This window comes from Botryllus schlosseri, chromosome 16, assembly GCF_051294905.1.
Source record: "Botryllus schlosseri isolate E-star chromosome 16, Bs_hap1, whole genome shotgun sequence".
Classification (NCBI taxonomy): Eukaryota; Metazoa; Chordata; class Ascidiacea; order Stolidobranchia; family Styelidae; genus Botryllus; species Botryllus schlosseri.
The window spans coordinates 9,647,960-9,670,848 of record NC_137251.1 but is presented as its reverse complement, the minus strand read 5'-3'; the positions used below and the strand labels follow the sequence as shown (position 1 = coordinate 9,670,848).

Below are 22,889 nucleotides of genomic sequence, written 5' to 3'. Positions count from 1 at the left end.
AATTAGAGAATCAAACACCAAATGTAAATTAATTTAACAGTTTGGAGCGTATTTTGCATGATGTCGTCATAGATAGTGCATGGTCGACTTTGGCCATGTGTTACAATGGTGCAAGTGTTGTATACAGCTGTTTAGAAGTTGCTACATTTCAATCATTGACCGATTAACTATGCCTAACTATAACATGTGGTTATATATATTGTAAAGGCAAACAGCAAAGTTGCATTTATTTCAAAGGATACCGAACAGTTACCATCAGGTTTGTGGTCTTTAACAGGACTTCGCGGGCATTGCCCAGGCTTGTAATGACTCGACTTGAGTCACGATCTTTTGGTGACTCGACTTGTTCGAGACGTTTTCCCAAATGCCTAAAATGACTCGACTCAATTTTGTGTTGACTCGACTTGTACTCTTTGTACATAATGTAAGATTAACATGAATTGATTTTACTATTGGATTTAATGCCTAGGCCAAGGTGGGTGTCTGATTCCAAAGCCTACTACAAGTCGTTTCGACACCTTCCTATCTTTTCATTGTATCTAAATTTTTGTGGTGTATTGAACTGATAAAAATTGCTAATAAACTGAACTGAAAACCGAACTAATGCTCTGGCATTGCAACTTAGGTACAAGACATGCCCCTACTGTGTACGTTGTACAGCTAACATAATAAAAAATTCTTTCTCCACTTCACTGTAGCATCCCATTCACCAATGAATTGTTTGAAGCGGACCCAGAATGGTTATATTATTCCCGACCATAGTGGAACTAAAACCCCCAATCGCACAGTAGATGCCAGGATTGGATCATTATGTTTCGCGACGTGATTGGAACAGCGATAGTACACAAGAGTTATGCAATCTTCCAGGGCCGTAACTGTCACACTCCAAATCCCTAATCGGGATGGGGGGTAGCTCCAAGGGGCCTTAAATTATTTCGTCCATTGTTTATTAGAGATTCATTCAACTTGAAAATTTTCCCCGCGCTTTGATGTCCCTGCATGTCTACATTTAAATATTAGTAAGAGAAAATGTGCATGTTTTAGAGAAATGGGCATATCGGCGGCGGCGATTACCACACACCGTACATGACTATGACTCTAGGATTAGAGGTGGGCCACATTTTCAAACCCAAAAATGGGCCACGGCCGAAAGAATGCTGAGAACCCCTGATCTAGTTACTGAGATGGCGTTGTGGAGAAATTAATATCTGAGAATCGACACTGAATGTGGCAAAGCCGTACACGACCTGTACATATGCATACCATGCCTGCATTGCATTCTCGGTAATGTCCATTCTCAGTAATAGTTTTCTCGTTATTGACTGGAGACCTCCAATATTACAATAAATAGACTTGCATATGTTTGTCATAATTATAAATTTAGGCTTGAATGTGCGCATCGGCGGTTCACCAGTCCGCAACATTTGTTTAGAAGTTTGATCCCTCCGCGAGGTCAAAAAGGTTGTGAACCACTGCTGACTTTTCTACTTGAAGTATCTTTGATGTCTCGGAATTTTGCTTTTACTTGCAATTGAGTAGAGAAAGGTACGCTGACCACCTCTGCCTAATACTGCCTTAATAATAAACTAATTTTGTCTGTAACAGGTCCTTGACTTGAGACGCATTGATAACCCTGTCTACCACTACTTGAGAGGAAATGGTAACCCCTGTTTATCATTGCTTGATGTGAATTTTTTTCATTACATTAAAATGTAATCACTTGACAACATGAAATGCTTTTGGTTATTCCTCAAGTTTCAGGCTTCAGAAACTAAGCGTAAATATCATAGAGTGTTTATTCAGAAGTTGAAGCTTTAGCCAATTCAATTTGATGTCACACATCATTGGAAATACAAGCAACAAAAGGCCAATCACTACACGAATTTGCGACATAACATATAATATACAGACAGACTGCACACTCTGACAAAAGCACAATGCGGCTGCGACACACCTGACGATACACCTCATCGAATTGAGATAGGCCGCTACCCAGAAGTCCAGCATGTGTTGAATACATTCGCTACCCAGAAGTCCAGCATGTGTTGAATACATTATCAGCGGGGGAATATATCTACCAATTGCACGATCAGAATAAATAGGCACAGAGACTTAAACGTTAAATGAAAAAGAAAATCAGAAATGGACTTGGTGAACGCAAATTGAACACACACTACACTAGGTCTGGTGCATCTCCACTCAGCAATTGGAATTTCACCTCAAACTCAACAGCATTACCACGTAGTTAGTGTTCCTACTACCAATGCAATTTCCCATTATCTATGATTATCAACAATTAAACCCAATCAACGAACAATTGAGCAGAATTTGTGGGAGCTATTACGTCCATCGACGGCATTGTCATTCACAGTTAAACAGAAAACTTGAATTGAAGACCTTACATACGAAAATTGCTAACGATTCTCGAAACCAATTAAAATTTGAAGATACGTCACAGATGAAATCGGCCCATCCGGCCAACAGTGAATGTAGCAAACGAGGCGTAGAATCGACTTACAATGCAGTACTAAAATGACTGCGCGGTGCGCTATATAAAAATAACTAGATATAATGTAGCATTAAAAGCAGGAAACATTGATAGCAAAATTATACGGATTTAGATAGAACGCAATCGTCACAGCGCTAATAAACGGGGCGAGAAGTGGCGGACATACACTAACAACGTCGCTTTCATACATGGTAAAAATGTGTACGCAAGTAGATAGGTAAACACCGTGGAATCGGTTATTATATCGAGGGTTGAGAATGCGAGAGTACGTTCAAATTAAAACCAGATTCTTATTCGAAATTTCGGTAAAGAAAGCTAGATGTTAAAAAACATTTGCAGAGCCCGACTGCTGATCTTTTACCAAATCCCTTACATAAACACCGACTCCTTAAACAATCCACAAGCTTTCAATGAAGACCTGGCGTTCTTCACCAGGGTCCCTACTTAAAAGATGTCCCGTCTTATTTTCAGTGCTCACCTGTCACCACAGAAAACTAAGAAATACAGTCCAACTGGTAATCCGGCGTTAGTTAGCCTTCTATGCATCAATCAGATCCGCCAGATGGATGGCAACACGGATTAGGATCTGACAAAAGGAATGACCGGTATTTTACTCATCAGCTGCCCAAATTTAGCTCAAGGGGACCAAGCAATCAACAAAAAACTGTCAAGAACCCCTGATGAATACGAGATACCGACAAATCAGTCGGCTTTCTCTGCGGGACTCACGGCCTGCATGTAACTGTATCTTTCGATACCCTTCTTCTCTTTACGACCCTTCACCCGCGCCAAGCGGATATCGCGCGGGCTGTCCATCTCTGCGATGCGCATTTCGTATCTCTTAACCGGGAAGGGCTTGTGATCGCCCGGTAATTTTGTCAACCCGATCACAGTTGTATGAATCTTGGCGCAAACACGCGATTGTGCCAAATCTACGCCGCCGCTTGACCTGTTACCGTCGCGAGCGATCCAAGGGTCGTAGTTTTGACGAGTACGCGCTGCGGCATTCGAATTGTTCCGATTGTGGCCACTTGAGAGATCTCCGTCGTTCAACGAAGACTCATAAAACCCGGCCTTCCTGGCCTTGGAAGCGTTCTCGCCGTATTCCGGTATCGGCGACAAATTCGGTAACGAAGAAGTCGGGCTCAGAGCCAGGGACTTGTGTTGCGGCGTCGCAAAATGAGTCTGTGACGACAGTACCGGTTCATTTTCCGTCTCGGGAAAAGCCAGGTTGTTGAACGCGTCCATGGCGGAAGGCGACGCGAGGGCCGGCTCGCTGGGCGTGACCGAGACCAGGCTGCCGTTTTCGCTCTTGCTGTCGGGTGTGGCCGGCGTCTCGTCGTATCTCGAATTGTTGACACGGAGATGCATTCGTAGGATCTGCGTGTAGCATTTGTACTTTTCGACCTGAATTGAGTGAAGTGTCAGTGACCGTTGCGATTACGGACAGGCACAATTACTGGGAAACTTGAAACTAAATAGAATACGGTATGCTGATGATTCGATTTGAGTAGCAATAATCTTATAGACCTCGATTGGTCATATCGCATTATCCAAAACATGTAGCACAAGCTACGCACGTTAGTTGCAACGACATAGTCAATTAGCCCTAATCAACCCACTGATACTGATATTCTTTGTGGTCGCATAAAACGTGCATATTCGAACTTTCCGTCACGTGTGGTACTCGAATATTTGACTCGGTGCCTAGTGTTTAATTCTGAATAGAATCACACGGGTTGGCTACTATTTTGCCTAGTCCCAGTTGCGACCAAGGAATTGGTACACAGGCACCATAAATTCTATTTCAATGCGTACCATGAAATGATTTCATTCTGTGGTAGTGTACTATAATATATTGTACTATTTGATCTATGCTTCAAGTCCAAATCTGAATAGTTCGATACTTGATCAGATACTAGAAAGCACGATCAACAGGAGTCAGAAAACCAATGCTCTAACATTACAGCTAATCAATACCAATTGTCCTTTACAACATACTGCCAGAGAGAATGCGAAAACCAACAACTAAATTAGTCTCAAAAACGTGCATACCACAATAAACGATGATGTAATAACGCAGTGAACCGAATTCACGAAAAACAGGCAGTCCGACAACGCACCAGCAATATCTCTGCCTAATTGATACGTGTTAAACCGACCAATATCCGGGCACCTACCTCATACTTTAAGTAATTGATTTTGTCTGTAAAGTATTGATTGGACGAAGAAACTTCCGGAGCGCTCCCGTCTGCTATTTTCTGCGTTTCCATCAAATCGTCTTCGTGCTCCTTTAATAATTGCTGGAGCTTCTTCAGCTGGTTCGTCTGAACGTTTGTAAAACAGACGGCGTCAGTTCAACGTAACTATGTGCCCGGATTCAAATGCCAGGCGTATTTCCTTCAATACCACATACTGTAACATACCAGGACGAAGATATTTAGCAGTCTCACATCTATCAACGTTCCAAACTTACCGGAGGTAACGTAGAAGGCGCCGATGGTAGCAGTGCTTTCCTGAATACGTTTTGTGAACCGACCGGCGAGCAAAGCGGAGCGGCCGACAACATCGCGGCGGCTTTATTGATGTCGCGAATCCATTTTCTCATTTCCTTTTCCGAACTGCAAACGAGACCCAAACAACCTGTCACGTCTAGCGGACAGTCGCGGAACTATATTACAACCAGGTTTTCAAGACGAATCTCTTTGGAAACAATCGTCAGCAATTGAGGAATTTTAAATACCAGAGTAACTAAATCGCATACAACCAACTATGACGTCATGAAACAAATACAACACAATTACAAGCAAACAATGAGAGTATCTAGTGATATATTCATTTTTCTGCTAACTAAAAATGGATTCGAGTGCCAACAATTGGAAGTTTTACGCCTGTTCCCAATATGGAAATTCTCAGTCCCTATAGTTTTTAGCATAAGTGGAACCCTCAACTAAATGCTTGATAACTGCCAATTGCTTGTCAGCCGTTAATTATTTTACGACGGATCACTACGACATTGTTTTGTTTTTCTTTCGGGATACTCACTATCAAACCAGCCATCATCAAACGATTGCAAATGTAATTGCGCCTGCTGCATGTTTCGTGACATTACAAATGGAGTGTGCCACACTAACAATTTCTCCGCTGCTCAAAATTGTCTGTCTTCATCAACCCATATTTAAATACAATCCTCTGAGCAATTTACAAGTTTTTATGTGCGCACGTGTAGGTATCAGTGCGACAAGATAATAGCAGTGTTTTTGTACTGGCCGTGGTGTGATTCAAGACACTATGAAGGCAATTTACCCGGCTTGATATAACGCGACGCTGGAGTCTGCGTGCACCACTTTGAAAACGTTGGTACGCCTGCTGTCAGATGTCGACTCCGTTGCCATGCTGTGATGTATGCTAATTGTCCTCGCATCGGCGGATCCTTTCTGAAAACGCAAATTCCATTTCGTGCTTCAGTTATTTATTGAAGATGCGACACTACAAATGTAGGGTTATGACAAGCAAATTTCAACAGTGTACAGCTGTGCATTTAACACAATAACAGATACTATTATGGGGTATGGTACTGTAGCAAATTAACTTCAAATTCAAATGCAGTCTTTCTTAAGTAGCCTACAGCTCTTTGATTACACCACTGGTTAACAAAATGAGGAAAAAGTAGTGTTTTCTGGGTTTTTTCAGGTTGCTGCCGACTCAAGTCTGAAAGATATGAATACCTCTAATAATCCCACCTAAAGATTTCACCTAATAGGAGTGAATTGAAGCTTTTTTTACTTTTATACTGTGCGTAAATGGATATGTGGAAGTCAGCTACTGTTTGAGACTGTCCGAGTGAAACATAAAAGACACATTTCATATAAAAAAATACGAGGCTCCTACAGATTTTTCAAGATGATTTTGAGAGATAAGAGAGATGCATATTTTCTGTGAAACCAGACTACAGATGCAATGATCGATTTTCAGACGGAAACCACCTAATTTTGAGTTGCTTCGGAGCCCCGCTGAAAATTAGTAACAATCACTAAGCTATATTATAATATAGCAACAGACACAACGGTAGAGGGTATTCATTTACTAATGTGTACCGTAATCGACATAATTCGCATTCTCTGTAAATTGTGTATCAATGTCAAAAAACCATGGGAACAGCTACCAGTGCAACGATGATTACACCAGTCACTGTATGTTCAAAAGCATAATGCCAGAATGAAATCAATAATAATTTCTCAGGACAACACAACCGAGCAAATTTTCCAAGAATTCCAACAAAAGGGAGACGTTACCACACTATAATACCAATAAATGCCATGGATTGATCATTTTTAGTCTACATTGAACAGATGCCTTCGTGTTCTCAAATTTCTATTCCCCAGAACAAATAGGGTGGGAAAAGTGATAGCGTAAATGGATCCCATATTCTGTGGCTGACTGCACAAACGTGCTAGAAGTCAGGTAGATTGAGAAACATAGGCCTACCTTTGCAATGTGAAGTTCCAGGTTCCGCAAGGTTATCGTGTACACTCTCCAACCTCGTTTTCCAAGCGGCACTGAAACATCAACAATGAGAAAGCGTTAGTAAATTCACATCCAAAAACAGTAATCCGACACAGATAAGTCAACCTTCAAGACACCAGCATGAAAATATGTTACTGTATACCGCAATAGTGTCATTAAACAGTGAAAACTTACTGTCACAGTTCAAGACAGAAATGATACGTCAATGGATAAAAGTAAAAATGAAGCTAGCCATGACACGCTAGTTCAGAGATTAGCGGAAGGATGGGCCTGACAAGCTTGTTGTCAGTATACAATCAACTAAGATTACAAGTTTGCTCGACTAAACACACGATTTAGTTCCCATGAACAAGCCCAACGGAGTTGAACCACCTCCGAGCACCTATTCACAAAACCAGATACCCCTGGAACAGGATATTCCCCGTGAGAAATCGTTAAAATTCAAGCGCTGAAAGTTGATACCAGTAGCAGTAGTTTTGGCATAAACAAACAAACGCCACCCGCTACCGGCTGTACGACGTGTCTGAAGGGGTTAAGTGCTCTTCAGATTTATTAATGCTGATGAAATTGGGCGTGAAGCTAAAAATAACTGCATAGCCCACATAATCGACTTAAACATAGATACAGGATTGGGAAACAAACCAGCATTGGCACGATGTCAGAGAATATAACTTTAATGGAGCAGAAAGTATGGCTCGTTTTCACACTATTCCAAAAAATATTAGGTCAATCATAATATTGGATTTTGACGTCAAGCGAACTTTGACTAAGCCGAGCAAAAGTAAAAGTGATTATAAACAGTACTTGGGTTATCACGAAAACTAGATTTGATAGAGCGATTTTTAGCAGCTAATTGCAATAACTTTACGTTAGAATTTACAAGATCAAATTTCGCGACTTAAGCGAAAAGACTAATTACACTACAAATAGATGCTATCCTCAAAACTATACTAATGTGCCGACGTGCCGTGATACAGGGGCTATTCAACATGCCCACACTGACTATTTCACACATAAAAGCGATACAAACCTATCCTAAAACTACTCTCTACCATCAAAAATAGGAAGTGTAAAAAAAGAAGCAGTGTTGCCTGGAAAACTGTTAAATAGAAGTGAAAGTAGTTCAAAAACATTGCCACTTGAGTAGGTAGTGCAAGAACAGCTCGATTTTAAAGCACAATATTCGCTTTACGGCATTTCCAGCAAATTGCAGTATGACGATCACGCTACGCAGTATCGGGAAAGGGTGACAGGATCGAACCTTTTTTGCCGTCGGAATCCAGCAGCGTCTTTCTCCACAGGGTTCCCTGGTTTTCAGTCAGCGGCTTCAGTTTCGCGCTCCGGCCGAGACCAGATTGCGCCGAACCTGCCGAGGCTTTGTGCTTTGACGCGAGAGTCGAGACGGACCTACGAAATGCAAAATTTGGAGAAAGTTTAAAAGAGTGCCTGAGCTTAATTCACATGCCGTTACTATATTTGCCAACATGATGTGTGAACACTGAGTTGAATGGAACCCACATTTTGGTATTACCAGGGTGGAATGGCAGTGTGACTTGGGATTGGGGCTGGGTGATTCGATTCTGATTTACAGTGTTAGTCTTCAATTCGAGTATCACTGACTATGACGATGCAACGGTATGAAACATGTGGAAAGTTTAATGATGATCCTTTCATGCTACCAAAAAGAGGATTACCGTGTGTACTGTATACGTGTATAGTTCTGTATCACAATAAAGAAAATTTGGTACAATTTGTGACAATACAGCAAGTCGATCACGACAACAAAAATATGTCATTTTCCCCAACGTGTGTAAATTGGTACGGTACTAATCTTTCATATACTGTGATGTGACCAACCAGGGTTTCAACGCTTCCACGGTAGAATATTTAGTCAAAACTATAATTTCCGTTGATAAATTTACTCAAGTGGCAAAGAGTGAATAATTTTAGTACTTAGTCGAATCATTGTCCCATTCACAGCCCTACATGGCATATTGTGCTAATCAACAACTCACTGTAATTTGTTGGGCTTTTATTAGATATGAGAATGCAGACAACCCTATTCTATTCCATGCACTAACGTGATATCGAAAGCCAGTGGACTTGTCACCACAGTCACAGATACGAAAATTCACAGAGATCCACAGCAGCAGCAGTGTTTTATTAGTTCCCATTGCATAAGTCGCGGGATTGTTTTTGTAAATGAAAGGTAATGACATAATGTGCTCCTTCTGAAATGAAGGCATTTTATGGATCATAGTAAACGCCTAACATTCAAAAGTATGCCATGCCCCACCAAATCACGCCTATGCCAGTAGTAGCTCAGCATTAGGGCTGCAACGTTTTAGCATGATAAATTGCAATCGAAAAATTAGCCGATTCACGTGATCATTAGGGTGAATGCACAGTACAACCTTAAAAGCAAATCGCTCACTATTCAAGATGTGGCCTTCACATTTTGGTTTGAATTTATGACGCAATCAGAGTCAATACTGAATTGTCATGGTTGGCTTCTCACCTATTCACAGGCTTTCTGGTCGTCCGAGCCACTTCCTGATCTACAGGGTGTCTCATGCTTGACGCACGTGAAACCGATCGTTGCCTGTCAATATCAAATATTCATGGTCACTTCACAATACACGTAAATGAAAGAAATAAGCGAAAGTATTTAATCACCGATTTCATAAGTGCTTCTAAATTCTCTGCGCAGTATTCAAAACCAATTTCGGTGCCTAATCGCGTTCATTTACAGTTAATAATCTAGCAATGGTCAGTCAGACAGTTTGATGATACGAAATTACACTCAAGTAAAGCTGATCAAAAATAATCATACGACCAGTAGGATCATGATTTCAATTTACTCATGTAAATAGGCTAAAATACAATACAGCGCATCCAAATTCGAGGCAAAAGCTTCACCCATACAAGGTCAGAAACCTATTGGTATCTGTTCTATACCGTGTGAAATGGACTTCGAAAGCAAAATGAAATTTGAAACCACAATCGATCCACAAAAGTATCTTTTCTCACAATGGGTAATAATACATTCATTTATAAACAGTCCTTCAGAACCGCACCAGCCCAACCAAAAGCCAATAAACGTGAATGGTACTATCCTTTGAAACAAAACGAGGCTTTCATATAATCAGAAGCAAACATAAATGAAATGATGTCATCGATGGATCTGCCCGCCTCACCACAGAATTAACAATAAAAACCCTGGGTAACAACACCAAATCAATGACTCACTCTTTTCCGCCCCAAGGAAGCGGGCTCTTCTTAATACACGTGTACAGAGAGACCAGCAGTTCTTTAGGGTAGTCATTTCCATCTGACATCAATCCCGACAAATTGGCCACGAACTGCTTGTAAGTCATTTTCTTTCTTCCCGAATAGCCGAGATTGCCGTGCAGATCGGTATTCAGTAGCGTCATGGCACATACAAGTGTATGGACAGAATCTGTAACAAATATCAATAGTTAACGGGATGGTTGAAGGATGAAAGATTGAATTCAACATATTGTGATTATGGTTCACTTTCCACTGAAAAGGTGTCAAAAACTGTTTATCAGAACGGGCCCAGATTTCAACAACAGAACTGTAATGGAATATAATTTCTAAAACCGATTACAAGGGTACCTTCACAAAACAAGATCCATATTCCTACATGTTGTTGGATGGCGGGGGGGGGGGGTAAAACAAAGCTGTTCTCTACAATATAATTAACAAATACAAATCTCCAGTAAACAATCTGAAACGAGACACTTACAATCATGGAATGTAAGCACACATCCGTGGAAAAAACATTCCAAATGTTTATCAAGCGAAAACCAATACTTAAAGTACATCGGAAATTCAACACAACCGTGTGAAATGTGCACCTGCCGCAAAATAAGCCATCGTATAGATTCTGCATTGTACAACAAAGGGTAAATTTCACTGACGTCTGAAAAGAAATCACTATCTAAATCAAGGTGGAATACCTTTCTGTATATACTCATAGGAGGAAGTGTGATTTGTCCTGTCTATATATAATGATTTAGCATATTTCGTAAAAACGGAGGCCATGACTACACGCAATGTGAGATCGTATGCCTCTGCAGTAGACCTGATACACGATACAGCAGACATATCACTGAAGACAAGACAGCCCAGCGATGTGAAAATAAATATTATGAACATGACGTATGATGTATCGAAATGGAATATCTGTGGAGATAATATTATACCCAATTCAATAGTGGTACTATATATCCTAATCGTAGCCAGGAGTACGCAACAACAAGCAAGGATGATCAATTCAGCCAGACCATGTGTGATTGTAAAGTACTACTATGATGATGATGTATCTTGTACCAATCGAATACTAACACCATAAAAACTCTCATATTGCAACAATGATTAGTTGACCTATGATTTGTGTAATTAGAAAGGTCTATTGCTGAGGTTGAATTGAGAAGCCCAGACAGACTGGTTTGCAATTGCCACATACGTTTGCCATATGTTTCCCTTCTAATTGGTGTTTGTGAACCGACCTCTGTGTTAATAATTTACTTGCCCCATAAAAACGCAATTTCAATGTCCATAAATAGATACGTGTCCTCACAAAGGAAGAGTTACCTGCTACACAAAATCCAGCCAGCTATATTCCTCAATCACATCAAAAGACATCGAGTAAGCCTTTGTGTGGGTTACCAGCATCAAAGAATATTACATAAGAGAGACTGATAAAGACATCTTTTGTGTTGCAAGAATCTAACAATTGACAACTCACATAAAGGTTGAACTAGTACCAATGTCACTGTTACCACTTGAAAGCAATTCCTACATATGTCGAAAAAGCACTAACACAAAGCAATGTCTGCTGTTCAGCATGTGTGCGCTAATTGAAAAGGGCACATGCAAAATTGATGCCATGGTGCTAAAACGTATCAGGTTCCATTAAATACTTTCACACTGATGTCAAAAACACACATTAAATTGGCGTGTAGTAAATTGGTTCAAACCGCTTAGTTGCAATTGTTTTCATACAATTAAAATGTTGCACCGTTTTCATTACTAGGCCTACCAGTAACAGTAACTAAAGTATCGAATTCAAGCTCAAAGCAGCGCAAGTTAACAAACTGAGCAGTGGAAATCGCACAATATTTGAACTGAATCCAATCACACTTTGGACCAACGTCAGCTCATATAGCGCTTTGGAAAATAACAACACTGTCATTGTTTCAAAGCTGACAAATAGTGCAACATATGGTTGCCATAATAGCAAGAGATTAGATAATACATTTATTCATAATTAATCAACAATTTGATGCATATGCCAATCGAAGTACAGCAAAAAGGAGACATTCATATCGATATACCACACCCCAATTTAAGACCTCTGAAGGTTGCTACTGCAGTTAGTAAACCGGTGGTTGCATATACCCAACATATACACTTATACACAGCCTAACATGGTCCGACTCAAGCAAGGACATATTATATAATTGTATGTGATTGCAGAGCAAAGGGACTATAAAGAATCAGAAATGGAATATACATGATCTGCAATCGTAATCGATTAAAGGATTTTCAAGTGATCGTAATTCGTAATCATTATGCATATAATCAAAAGAATGATTACTAGAGCAAGTTGTTGCAATTCAGAATGCATCTAGTATGATATTTCAAGCTGTTTGTAGAAATTTTATGTTGCAAATATTAGCTATGCTCATAATGATGATTCTGTGGTGGTCGCAAAGTCTAGTCTGTCAGTATTTGATGTGCTAATATGAGTGAAAAAACCACAGGATACTGGCATGGTGTATTTCTAGTCATCAACCACTCTGCCTCGAAACAATTTCCTTTATTGAATCATGGATGGTGACAGTATTGCAATTAGGTAAATTGATGTTTGTATATAGTTTCCAGGTAAACTCAGTTTGGACCTTGCTGTTAGGCCAGTAGTAGGCTATCCAATTGAAGATTTTAAAATCTAATTCATTACGATCTGAGTGTGAAATGACCAGATATAGGCCTAAGCAGTTTCAGCTGTTTTTGGTGTTATTTGTAACAAGGGCTCGCAATATCCATATGATGGTAATTATCAGCATTGTGCTATAATATAAAAAGCAGGATTCGTTGTGGTAGGAATTCGCTTCCTTTTGTCTTATTTTTGTGTGTTCCTGCTCGAAGAGGGAGCCAATTGTTACTTTGCCATTCTTGACTTAAAATTTGAATATGCCATCACCATCACCACCCGCTTTCTTCATGCTAGCATGGATCAAAGAATGATTATTAGTGGGTTAAAAAATCTTCAGCGATAAGGTTGCACAATGGAGCTTGACGTAACAAGCAAATAATGTCTTAATTTTCGAAATCTGTCGTCTCATATGATGCAGACATAATGTCTGCTAAGAATACTCGAGAATTAACAGAATCCAAAGAACACTTGATGACAGAGACATTCATACATAACTAACAATCAAATCACCCCTAACACTCATCAGATGACTGTGAAACACTTCAAATTTCAAGTGCACTCGAAAGCACCGAACAATGTTAAGGCAAGCCTACTGTAAATAAAGTCGCCAAGTCAATTCATCAGCTGGAATTTCACATTGCAACTCTGGAAATTTGTTTACCGACCTCGACCGATGATAAATTATAGACATATGCAGTTAGATAGTATCATATGAGTCAATCCTGTGTTTTGCCATGCAGCAGGTGAATATGCAACAACATATTGTAGCAGCAATAGGAATTCAAAATATTTTTTACCAGCTTAACCCAAATCTATGTTGCGATAAAGCATTGATGCTGCAGATAGGCCTATATCTACCAAGTTATGTTACATACCGTAGTGAAGCGGGTATGCCTATACCTTAGGATACACTTGAAGTAGCAGTTATCATCAATATTAAACGTAAAAGAAAATTGAGGCTGTGTAATACTAAGTATAGTTTCAAAATCAACATCTGTGAAAGTCTATATTTATTTAAACAGCAATCTAGATCAGGGGTTCTCAATCTGGGGGGGCGCGAAACATCTGAAGGGGGCGCGAAGAAGCGGTCACCTGAAAAAATTTTTCGCGCTTGGCGCGATTTACCTACAATGCACGCGTGTTTGTCTCTATATAGACCAAATTTCAGATATTTTTATTCTCTCATCAACGTTCATAACCGTCCATACCACCAAACAATCTGTTGGGGGTGCTAGCATTCCAGTTGGATTTTGTGATATGACGAAAAGGGGGACGCAAAATTTTTCACTATCAAAAAGGGGGGCGTCTTAAAAAGGTTGAGAACCACTGATCTAGATACTTACATTGCATCAACAAGATAGTACCGAAAAATCTACCATTCTGAACATGACCACATAATATCATTGAACAAAGTGCTAGATTAGGAGGAGCAGTGATGAGTATGGAGAAAGGTTGTACGCACAACTCAGACATATCGTCCGAAACTTCACCCCTACCCAGATGACAAGTTTCAGTAGTTCATGCCGCCATTTCCGACTATGACTCTCAGCAACATGCATTGAAACACCGCAATCACTGGCATCATTCAAACGCAATTTCCTGTGCCATGAATTAGCTTGGAAACGTGAATGGCAATGTTCCAGAATCGTGTATATAAAAAGTAGGACATGTTCCACCATTCGTGACACAGTCAATCATGAGAAATACACATCGCAACAGCTTGAGTCTAACCATTGACAAGGTAGAAAGTAAATCCTGCCAGCAACGAGTGATAGGCTACAAGTAATCATTTGACCTTTTGACATGCGTTAACTCAATGTGACACGCAGAATTGCTGTAGAAACGGAACATTGAATACCTGGATTGCGATCCAAATATTTAGGATTGCATTCGATATATCTGGAGGAAAAAAAGGACAATACTCTTTCCCGTTCCTGAGTCTCCCCAAGCAACGCAAATTGACCGAGGAATTGTCTGCAAAAATAAATTAGTGACGAGGATTAAAAGTTACCATCAACTCAAAACATTATACAACCAACAATTGACTGACAAATAAGTGAAGTAATAGTTTCCACTGACCTGTATGAACTTATCAGTGACTTGTCCGTAAAATCAAAGAAATTTAAATATTCCTTTGCAATCTCTTGGTTGTATTGGGAGCTGAAAGTACAAAGGTAAAATCAGGTCAGAACTGATTCATAGGTAATAAACTACATGTTATAGAACACTAACAAGCCACAATAATGGCAACATCAAAGCAATAAGCCTACTTCTATCATTTGTACGATTTGGTCAATCCAGTGACTCCTCTGATCGGTACTAATTGAGTCATTATCTTGAAAGTTTACTGGGAACATGTCATCATTGTTACAATGACAAAGACTGTTGACAGAGGCGATTGCAACAACAGAGTCTACAACTGTAATCAGATACTCATAGGTTGAACCGATCTGCAGGCATACAATACTACTATTATGCAAGACAGAGTCATTGATTTGAGACTAACGGTATCTACCAGAAAGACCAAAGACTATGGTCGAGGAAATTACGATTCCCATACTGTTCGTAACAGTATCCCACACAATTAATGTACAGCTGATTAGCTGGTACACTCCATTGAGCCGGCATTATTTTAAATGAGTGTCAACGACATCACCCATGACTATAATAACAATGATTCATCTAAGTCTGTTGATGGGTGATACTCGCACATTCATTTATTTGGGATATAAATATCTATATTAAAACTTTATGAGGGAAATCTACCAACAATTTACAGAAAATCTTTTTATTTTACACTACTAACAAACTTCAAATACCAGCAACCTGAATATTATATCTCAATTTCGTAGTACTAAGTCGCTTCAACTAGATCCTGCCAAGACGATTCATATGGTCGCGATATATCAATATTTTTAACCGATGAAATCTGCAAATGAAAGAATGCAGAAATTCACCAAGCCTTAAATTTTCATGTTGCAAAGATCTTTCATAACTGCAGCGTAACAACATTTCATGTTGAAACTTTACATCAGCTTTTCAAATCGTTCAATCACCTACAATTTAGGTTTATGCATCATTAGAAGTTACATGATAGAGTTTATGACCACAAAGAAATGCATGATGCATACAGCTCTTTGCGTTGTTGTGTGTTTGTTTTGATTCCAGATCAATCTTTTGTTGCATAATGAATAGCATTCAGTGTTAGTCACACAACAACTTCTTGCTGGAGCAAAGTTTTCCGATTAACTTTATAAACTTTCCATCCATCACAGACGTATCACCTCTGAAGATTCTGAATACTTGTATGTTTCATGCCGTGACTTGTCAAACAGCAAAAATACAGGTAGATTTACCAATATAAACTCATCGCCAAGAAATTATTCAGGTTCGTTATCATCACCGTGCAATGACATTAGCGTGGCTGAAACTGTATCCACAGTGATATAATGTGATCACTGGTTCCTGAAATCTGCCAGTCACCTGTGTTGAGTGGACGCACCTCACAAGCCGGAGGTCTAGGGTTCGATTCTCGTTTGCCTTGTAAGAAGACAGCAGCTGATGAGCAAGACTAGTGCAGGACAAGGTAAATGGGTGAGGCAGGATGGGCTGAATCATTTTTCGAACAACCGAGAATGGATCTGTTGTGGCCACCCCACATTTGGGAGAAACCTAAAGACTTCAACTGCTTCCTAAACTTTCTCTAAGTAATTTCATGCAACAAGTATGCTGACGAATAACATATGTTTTGTTTGTGCATACCAAAATAGCTGGATGAGGATTGAGGAACAGGAGATATGAAAGTCAAGTTGTTTACTTACTTCTTTCCGAGAATTCTCGCAACTTCAGTACGTTTGTATCCGTTACAATTGAAAAGATTTTCCGCGAATTCTTTGGGAGATACCCTTTTATCAGGTATCCTACCATTGGACTGACGAGTGTCATGATTGAAATTTTCGGGATGTTGCCTTGGCACTTGGATATCACTCCCACTATAGTTATTAACATGGTTTTCAAACGAGTCTGGAGAAATAGCAAAGCCAGTAGAAGTGTTCATGATTGAAGAAATAGTCTCGGAGTTGTTTGTCGTGAATGATTCAGAATCAGAATCCACAGATTCATGATCGGTATGACTTAATCTTAATGTATGAAATCCACTGTCTCTTTTATTTCCAGTTTCGTTCAATCCGTCTTGATAGTATGCCATGCACACGTCACAGTGTTGTTCAGCTGTACTTTTAGCAGGTACATGGTACTCCGATTCTTTGGTACATTTGAACGGTTTCCCGCAAATGTGACATACTTGCATCGGAGACAATGCCGAATTCTCTGTCGTTTGGTCAGTTAACGTTGTTTCCTTCGATTCTCTTAATGCAATTTCCATTTGTTTCGCATCAGTTTCGATGTGAGTATCCATGTTTAACCGAGCTCATAACATATACATACTGTTCAAGTCAAGAATAAGATGTAGCATTAATCAAGTTAAATCCATTGCAAGTTAAATCCAGGTTAACAAAACTATATCTCGATCATCACGTTATAATCGTTTCCCAATCTTTTTCAGTAGATGACTCACTTTAATGCAAGTTTCATTATGCGACACACAATGTGATATGACCAAACCAATGAAGCACAAATTAATCGAGAAATGAAACAATGTATACACATGCACTTTACTATTATAGCGAAAGTGTAGCTTGCATGTATTAGATATTGTCAAATCAAGTCTAGGCTTGATTAGCTCGATTTGTCTAATCACAAAACATCCAGAAATATCTGAAATATAGGTATAGGCTAAACCGCCATATGTTAGATCGTTAGTATTGCAAATTTTTTTCTTCATAGTCTATAAAATTGCTATCATATCAATTTGAAGATTTATGACATTCCATACGGCCAATACGGAATCGGTGTCTCGTCCACATCAAAGATTCTACTGACTACACACAGGTGTGATGCCGAAAATCTTCTTGGCACACCAAATATATTACACTAAGGAAAGGACGTAGTTTATTTTTGTCCTTGATGTACCGTACGTACCGTACCGGGATTCCAAACCGGCCATACGGTGAAAATCAAAAGTAGCCATGACATATGAAACGATAAACTTACACATTTAAAAATGCTTCACGACCCACCTAAAATAGCTTCACAACCCACCAATGGCCTGCATCGGTCGGGACGCACGGGTTTGACTATAGGAAGCACTGGTCTATGATTTGATCAATCACAGCTATACTGCTATCAGTGCTATGGCTGAATAGCATAAAAAGATAACCAAACAATAACTGCAATGTCCAAATACACGACAGAGTTCACTGCATGCCTTCACCATCCATTACACTATTATTACTGTACTATTCCACTGCTCCTTGGTACTATAAGGGCGCAGGCGCACCAATGAATTAGTAAACGCCGCGTACTGCTCGCCCGAGACCCGACGTCGAACTACGACTGCACCGCCGTACGGAAGCTAAATGATAAATGGCTCGGCTATCGAATGTTAACTTGGAATGGCAACGAACGATTTAGCAGCTTCGTTCCGCTTCGCTGGGATTGATCGGCGGCAGCGCCTGCAGGATTTCTGGCAATCCACAGCTATCGTTTAGAACGCAGAATTTGCTGAATCTAGTCTTGATCGAAAGCTACTGTCGCACCTATTCCGAAAATATAAATTAAAATATGATCAGGCACTGGAACTACCCTGAACCCTCCCTCCAAGTCCGAAATTATGATATCTCAGAGAAGCGAAATGTGGCATGTAGCATTTTTCTCGATCTAAAAAAAGCGTTTGACTGCGTGGATCATAAAATTCTGATCTCGAAATTGGCGCGTTACGGACTTCGGGGCCCACAACTTGAGCTCATGAAAAGTTACCTCACTGGACGCCAACAAGTGGTTGCGATCTCAAACACCTTGTCCTCTCCTCATCTGGTGACCTGTGGTGTGCCCCAAGGCTCAGTACTTGGACCAGTCCTCTTCACCTTATATGTCAACGACATTTTTGAAACCTCCTCATTGAACACCACACTGCTGTTCGCTGATGATACTCACCTCCTCTCTTCCGCATCTTCGACGACAGAGCTGGATGCCCTGACTGGTGACCAAATGCCTAAAGTCCATGAGTGGACGGCCCAGAAACACCTTTGCATAAACGCCTCGAAAACCCAAATGCTGACAGTAAATTCAAAAAATAACCTAACCGTGAATATCGCTGGTCAGCCCGTTTCCAACACAGATAATGCCAAATATCTCTGGGATTTACTGGACTCGAACATGTCCTGGAAGAGTCATATTCAGTCTCTAGAAACTAAATTATCACCGAAGTGCGGCCTGTTCTACAGCCTTGGGCGCTTCATGTCAGCATGGGTTCTTCTGATACTCTTTAAAGCCTTAATCCAATCGAAGTTACATTATGGCATCCTCTGTTGGGGGGCTGCCAGTGAAACTGCACTCAAGCCACTGCAGAAACTACAGCATAAAGTACTCCGAATCATAGCTAGGGCCCCAAAGGGGCCTGGCTGCCCATCCAATAAGTCGCTGCTGGAGAGATTCGGCGTCCTAAACATAGAAGATATGCGGAAACTAGAAATCGCCAAGTTTATGTATCAGTTTCACTGCGGTCGTTGCCCCGAATACTTCAATGACTTCTTTACCTCTGAATCAAAAGCGCACAAGTACAACACACGCGCGTCCATGCACGTCGTCCAAATATCATATGATCGACCGAAAAGATCATCGCTCTATCAAATATGCCGGACCTGATATGTGGAACAGTATCCCGCCGGCCATCCGGCAGTCGACGAGCATATCCACATTCAAGTCGAAATACAAGCAATTACTACTAAATAAACACAGTCCATCCTCAAGATTACCGGACCACGACTGACGTACCTATCGATCTCGCTTCCCATGACATGCCGCCCTATTTCTTGTCGCTTCTTTATTCTATACTATCTTCTTTACTTTCATTCAGTGTGCATGCCTCCTCTTTACATCGCATAGGCCAAGGTGGGTGTCCAATTCCATAGACAACTCATAGTCGCTTCGACATCTTCCTTTCTTTTCATTGTATCGCATTCTTTTGTGGTGTATTGAACTGATTAAATTGCTAATAAACCAATGATGATGAAATACAAGCAATTACTATTAAATAAATACAGTCCATCCTCAAGATTACAGGACCACGACTGACCTATCGATCTCGCTTCCCATGACATGCCGCCCTATTCTTGTCGCTTTCTTTTTCTATACTGTCTTCTTTACTTTCATTCAGTGTGCGTGCAATTTTATCAGTTCAATACACCACAAAAAATGCGATACAATGAAAAGACAGGAAGATGTCGAAGCGACAAGGAGTAGTCTATGGAATCTGACACCCACCTTGGCCTAGGCCAGTGGTTCCCAACCTTTTTCATCTCGTGCCTCCCTTGGCCGAAATTTTAGCCAAAATTCCCCCCTTAGGATAAATCTGCCCGAGCAATCACCTGTTGACTGAGAGAATAAGACGGGCGGTACCGAGTGTTTGTTTCTAGCAGTGCTGTAATAACACTTTGTAGACCTCCAAAAACAATGGTCTTGCTCGCAATCAAACAAATTTTGGAACGCTTGACTCAACAGACCCCACACTTCCATTTGTGTTTTCGGCTTACCATGCACCAATCGCTAATATAGCTGTTGTGAAAAATCAGTATGCATAGATTTGCTGGTCTCGCGATTTTTTTTCAAGTTTGCGTATGCATTTGACCAATAATATTGGTACTTTCGTATATAGGAGGGTTGACCAGATTCGAGTCTGACTCGACTCTCCATTTTCTGACGACTTGACTTGACTCGAGTCATTTTCTCAAAATATGGGAACGACTCGACTTGACTTGGGTATTGAGTCGACTTGGACTCGAGTCATTGAGCATGACTCGAACCAAGCCATATGACTCGAGGCTATAAGACGGCCAAGACCGACATTTCATTGTAATTTCGAAGAACAGTACAGCGACCACCCTATTGGAATTTCGTCTATTGATCCTGGTACTTGACAATGCGACAAGAAACTGCTCAAAGTGAGGAAAATTAGTATATCATAAATCCAAATCATTCAATATCACCAAACAGTGTTGTCTGGGGTGTGACTTGGACTCGGACTTGAGTCATAATACCATGACTCGGACTCGACCCTCTGCTCTGTGACTTGGACTCAGACTTGACTCAATGGTGAATTGAAAATGACACGACTTGACTCGAGTCAAAACTATGAAAGTGAGATTGACTTGTGACTCGGAGCCTCGAAATTTAGTTACAGCCCTGATGTATATAACATACACGTGATCAGATTCCCTGCTGGAGCTCATTGAAATTTAGGACACCCATTACGTTTCGGCAACATTGCACCAAGTTTAATATGTCTTTTTTCGATCGGGTAGCTGTTCTTTGACTTGAATCGATGACGTTGGAATATTTTGTCACTGTCTGAAAATGTTGACTTGAAAATATAAGGTAAATACTTTCACTAGAGGCCTTGTTATGATAGATTAGGCTCAACATTTGATCGCTTAGGATATAGTTGATTGAGAGGCCGTCGCTGGCCTACAAAATTGTCTTGCAAACTGCAGCACATCTGAACTAGTTTGAAAAAAGGGGGGAATTTGTATGTGAAAAAGAGATTTCAAATAACATTTGAACATACTTTCAGCAAACAAAAAACAGCCATGAGGAGCATACGTTCGGATATAACTGGTTGACTACATGACAGTTCGGACATGAACAATTTGGAAAATCCGTTACAATTCTAAATGGGAATTCCTCCCTAAAAATTGCAAAATTCCCCCCAAGGGGGGAATTCCTCCCCGGTTGGGAACCACTGGCCTAGGCGATGTAAAGAGGAGGCATGCACACTGAATGAAAGTAAAGAAGATAGTATAGAAAAAGAATGCGACAAGAAATAGGGCGGCATGTCATGGGAAGCGAGATCGATAGGTCAGTCGTGGTCCGGTAATCTTGGGGATGGACTGTATTTATTTAGTAGTAATTGTTTGTATTTCGACTTGAATGTGGACATGCTCGTCGACTGTCTGATGGCCGGCGGGATACTGTTCCGCACATCAGGTCCGGCATATTTGATGGAGCGATGATCTTTTCGGTCGATCATATGATATTTGGACGACGTGGACGCGCGTGTGTTGTACTTGTGCGCTTTTGATTCAGAGGTAAAGAAGTCATTGAAATATTCGGGGCAACGACCGCAGTGAAACTGATACATAAACTTGGCGATTTCTAGTTTCCGCATATCTTCTATGTTTAGGACGCCAAATCTCTTCAGCAGCGACTTATTGGATGGGCAGCCAGGCCCTTTTGGAGCCCTAGCTATGATTCGGAGTACTTTATGCTGTAGTTTCTGCAGTGGCTTGAGTGCAGTTTTACTGGCAGCCCCCCAACAGAGGATGCCATAATGTAACTTCGATTGGATTAAGGATTTAAAGAGTATCAGAAGAACCCATGCTGGCATGAAGCGCCCAAGGCTGTAGAACAGGCCGCACTTCGGTGATAATTTAGTTTCTAGGGACTGAATATGACTCTTCCAGGACATGTTCGAGTCCAGTAAAACTCCGAGATATTTGGCATTATCTGTGTTGGAAACGGGCTGACCAGCGATATTAACGGTTAGGTTATTTTTTGAATTTACTGTCAACAATTGCGATTTCGAGGCGTTTATGCAAAGGTTGTTCTGGGCCGTCCACTCATGGACTTTGGGCATTTGATCACCAGTCAGGGCATCCAGCTCTGCCGTCGAAGATGCGGAAGAGAGGAGGTGAGTATCATCAGCGAACAGTGTGGTGTTCAGTGAGGAGGTTTCAAAAATGTCGTTGACATATAAGGTGAAAAGGACCGGTC

General features: G+C 40.6%; 2 protein-coding genes and 1 long non-coding RNA gene across 5 annotated transcripts in view; 1 reads left to right on the top strand and 2 right to left on the bottom strand.

Moving 5' to 3' along the window:
• Window positions 1-1,734, top strand: part of LOC145458635 (complement C2-like) — a 52,110-nt gene extending 50,376 nt beyond the window's left edge. For all 3 annotated transcript variants that reach the window (XM_080337066.1, XM_080337064.1, XM_080337067.1), the window contains exon 22: window positions 1,606-1,734. In XM_080337066.1, the coding sequence (XP_080193192.1) occupies window positions 1,606-1,613 (8 nt within the window). In that variant the 3' untranslated portion in view covers window positions 1,614-1,734. The remainder of the gene's footprint in view (window positions 1-1,605) is intronic.
• A 44-nt stretch (window positions 1,735-1,778) lies between these two features.
• On the bottom strand, window positions 1,779-18,378 carry LOC145458638 (PH and SEC7 domain-containing protein 1-like). Its single transcript, XM_080337072.1, has 11 exons — window positions 16,823-18,378; window positions 15,081-15,161; window positions 14,860-14,975; window positions 10,286-10,496; window positions 9,555-9,638; window positions 8,298-8,443; window positions 6,998-7,068; window positions 5,816-5,946; window positions 4,986-5,130; window positions 4,690-4,836; window positions 1,779-3,916 (listed from the first exon to the last, which is right to left on the bottom strand). Exons 1-11 carry the CDS (start codon window positions 17,416-17,418, stop codon window positions 3,212-3,214), a joined length of 2,433 nt encoding a protein of 810 aa, XP_080193198.1. The 5' UTR covers window positions 17,419-18,378; the 3' UTR covers window positions 1,779-3,211.
• LOC145458643 (uncharacterized) lies at window positions 11,479-14,851 on the bottom strand. Its single transcript, XR_013921171.1, has 2 exons — window positions 14,341-14,851; window positions 11,479-14,041 (listed from the first exon to the last, which is right to left on the bottom strand). It is a non-coding gene; the product is annotated as an uncharacterized LOC145458643 (long non-coding RNA).
• Window positions 18,379-22,889: the final 4,511 nt, after the last annotated feature.

Coding starts and splice junctions, on each gene's coding strand:
- LOC145458638 (XM_080337072.1), bottom strand. CDS start 17,418: ATGGATACTCACATCGAAACTGATGCGAAACAAATGGAAATTGCATTA. Junction 15,162..16,822: donor GCGAGAATTCTCGGAAAGAA/GTAAGTAAACAA, acceptor TTGTACTTTCAG/CTCCCAATACAACCAAGAGA. Junction 10,497..14,859: donor ATATTTGGATCGCAATCCAG/GTATTCAATGTT, acceptor TATTTGTTACAG/ATTCTGTCCATACACTTGTA.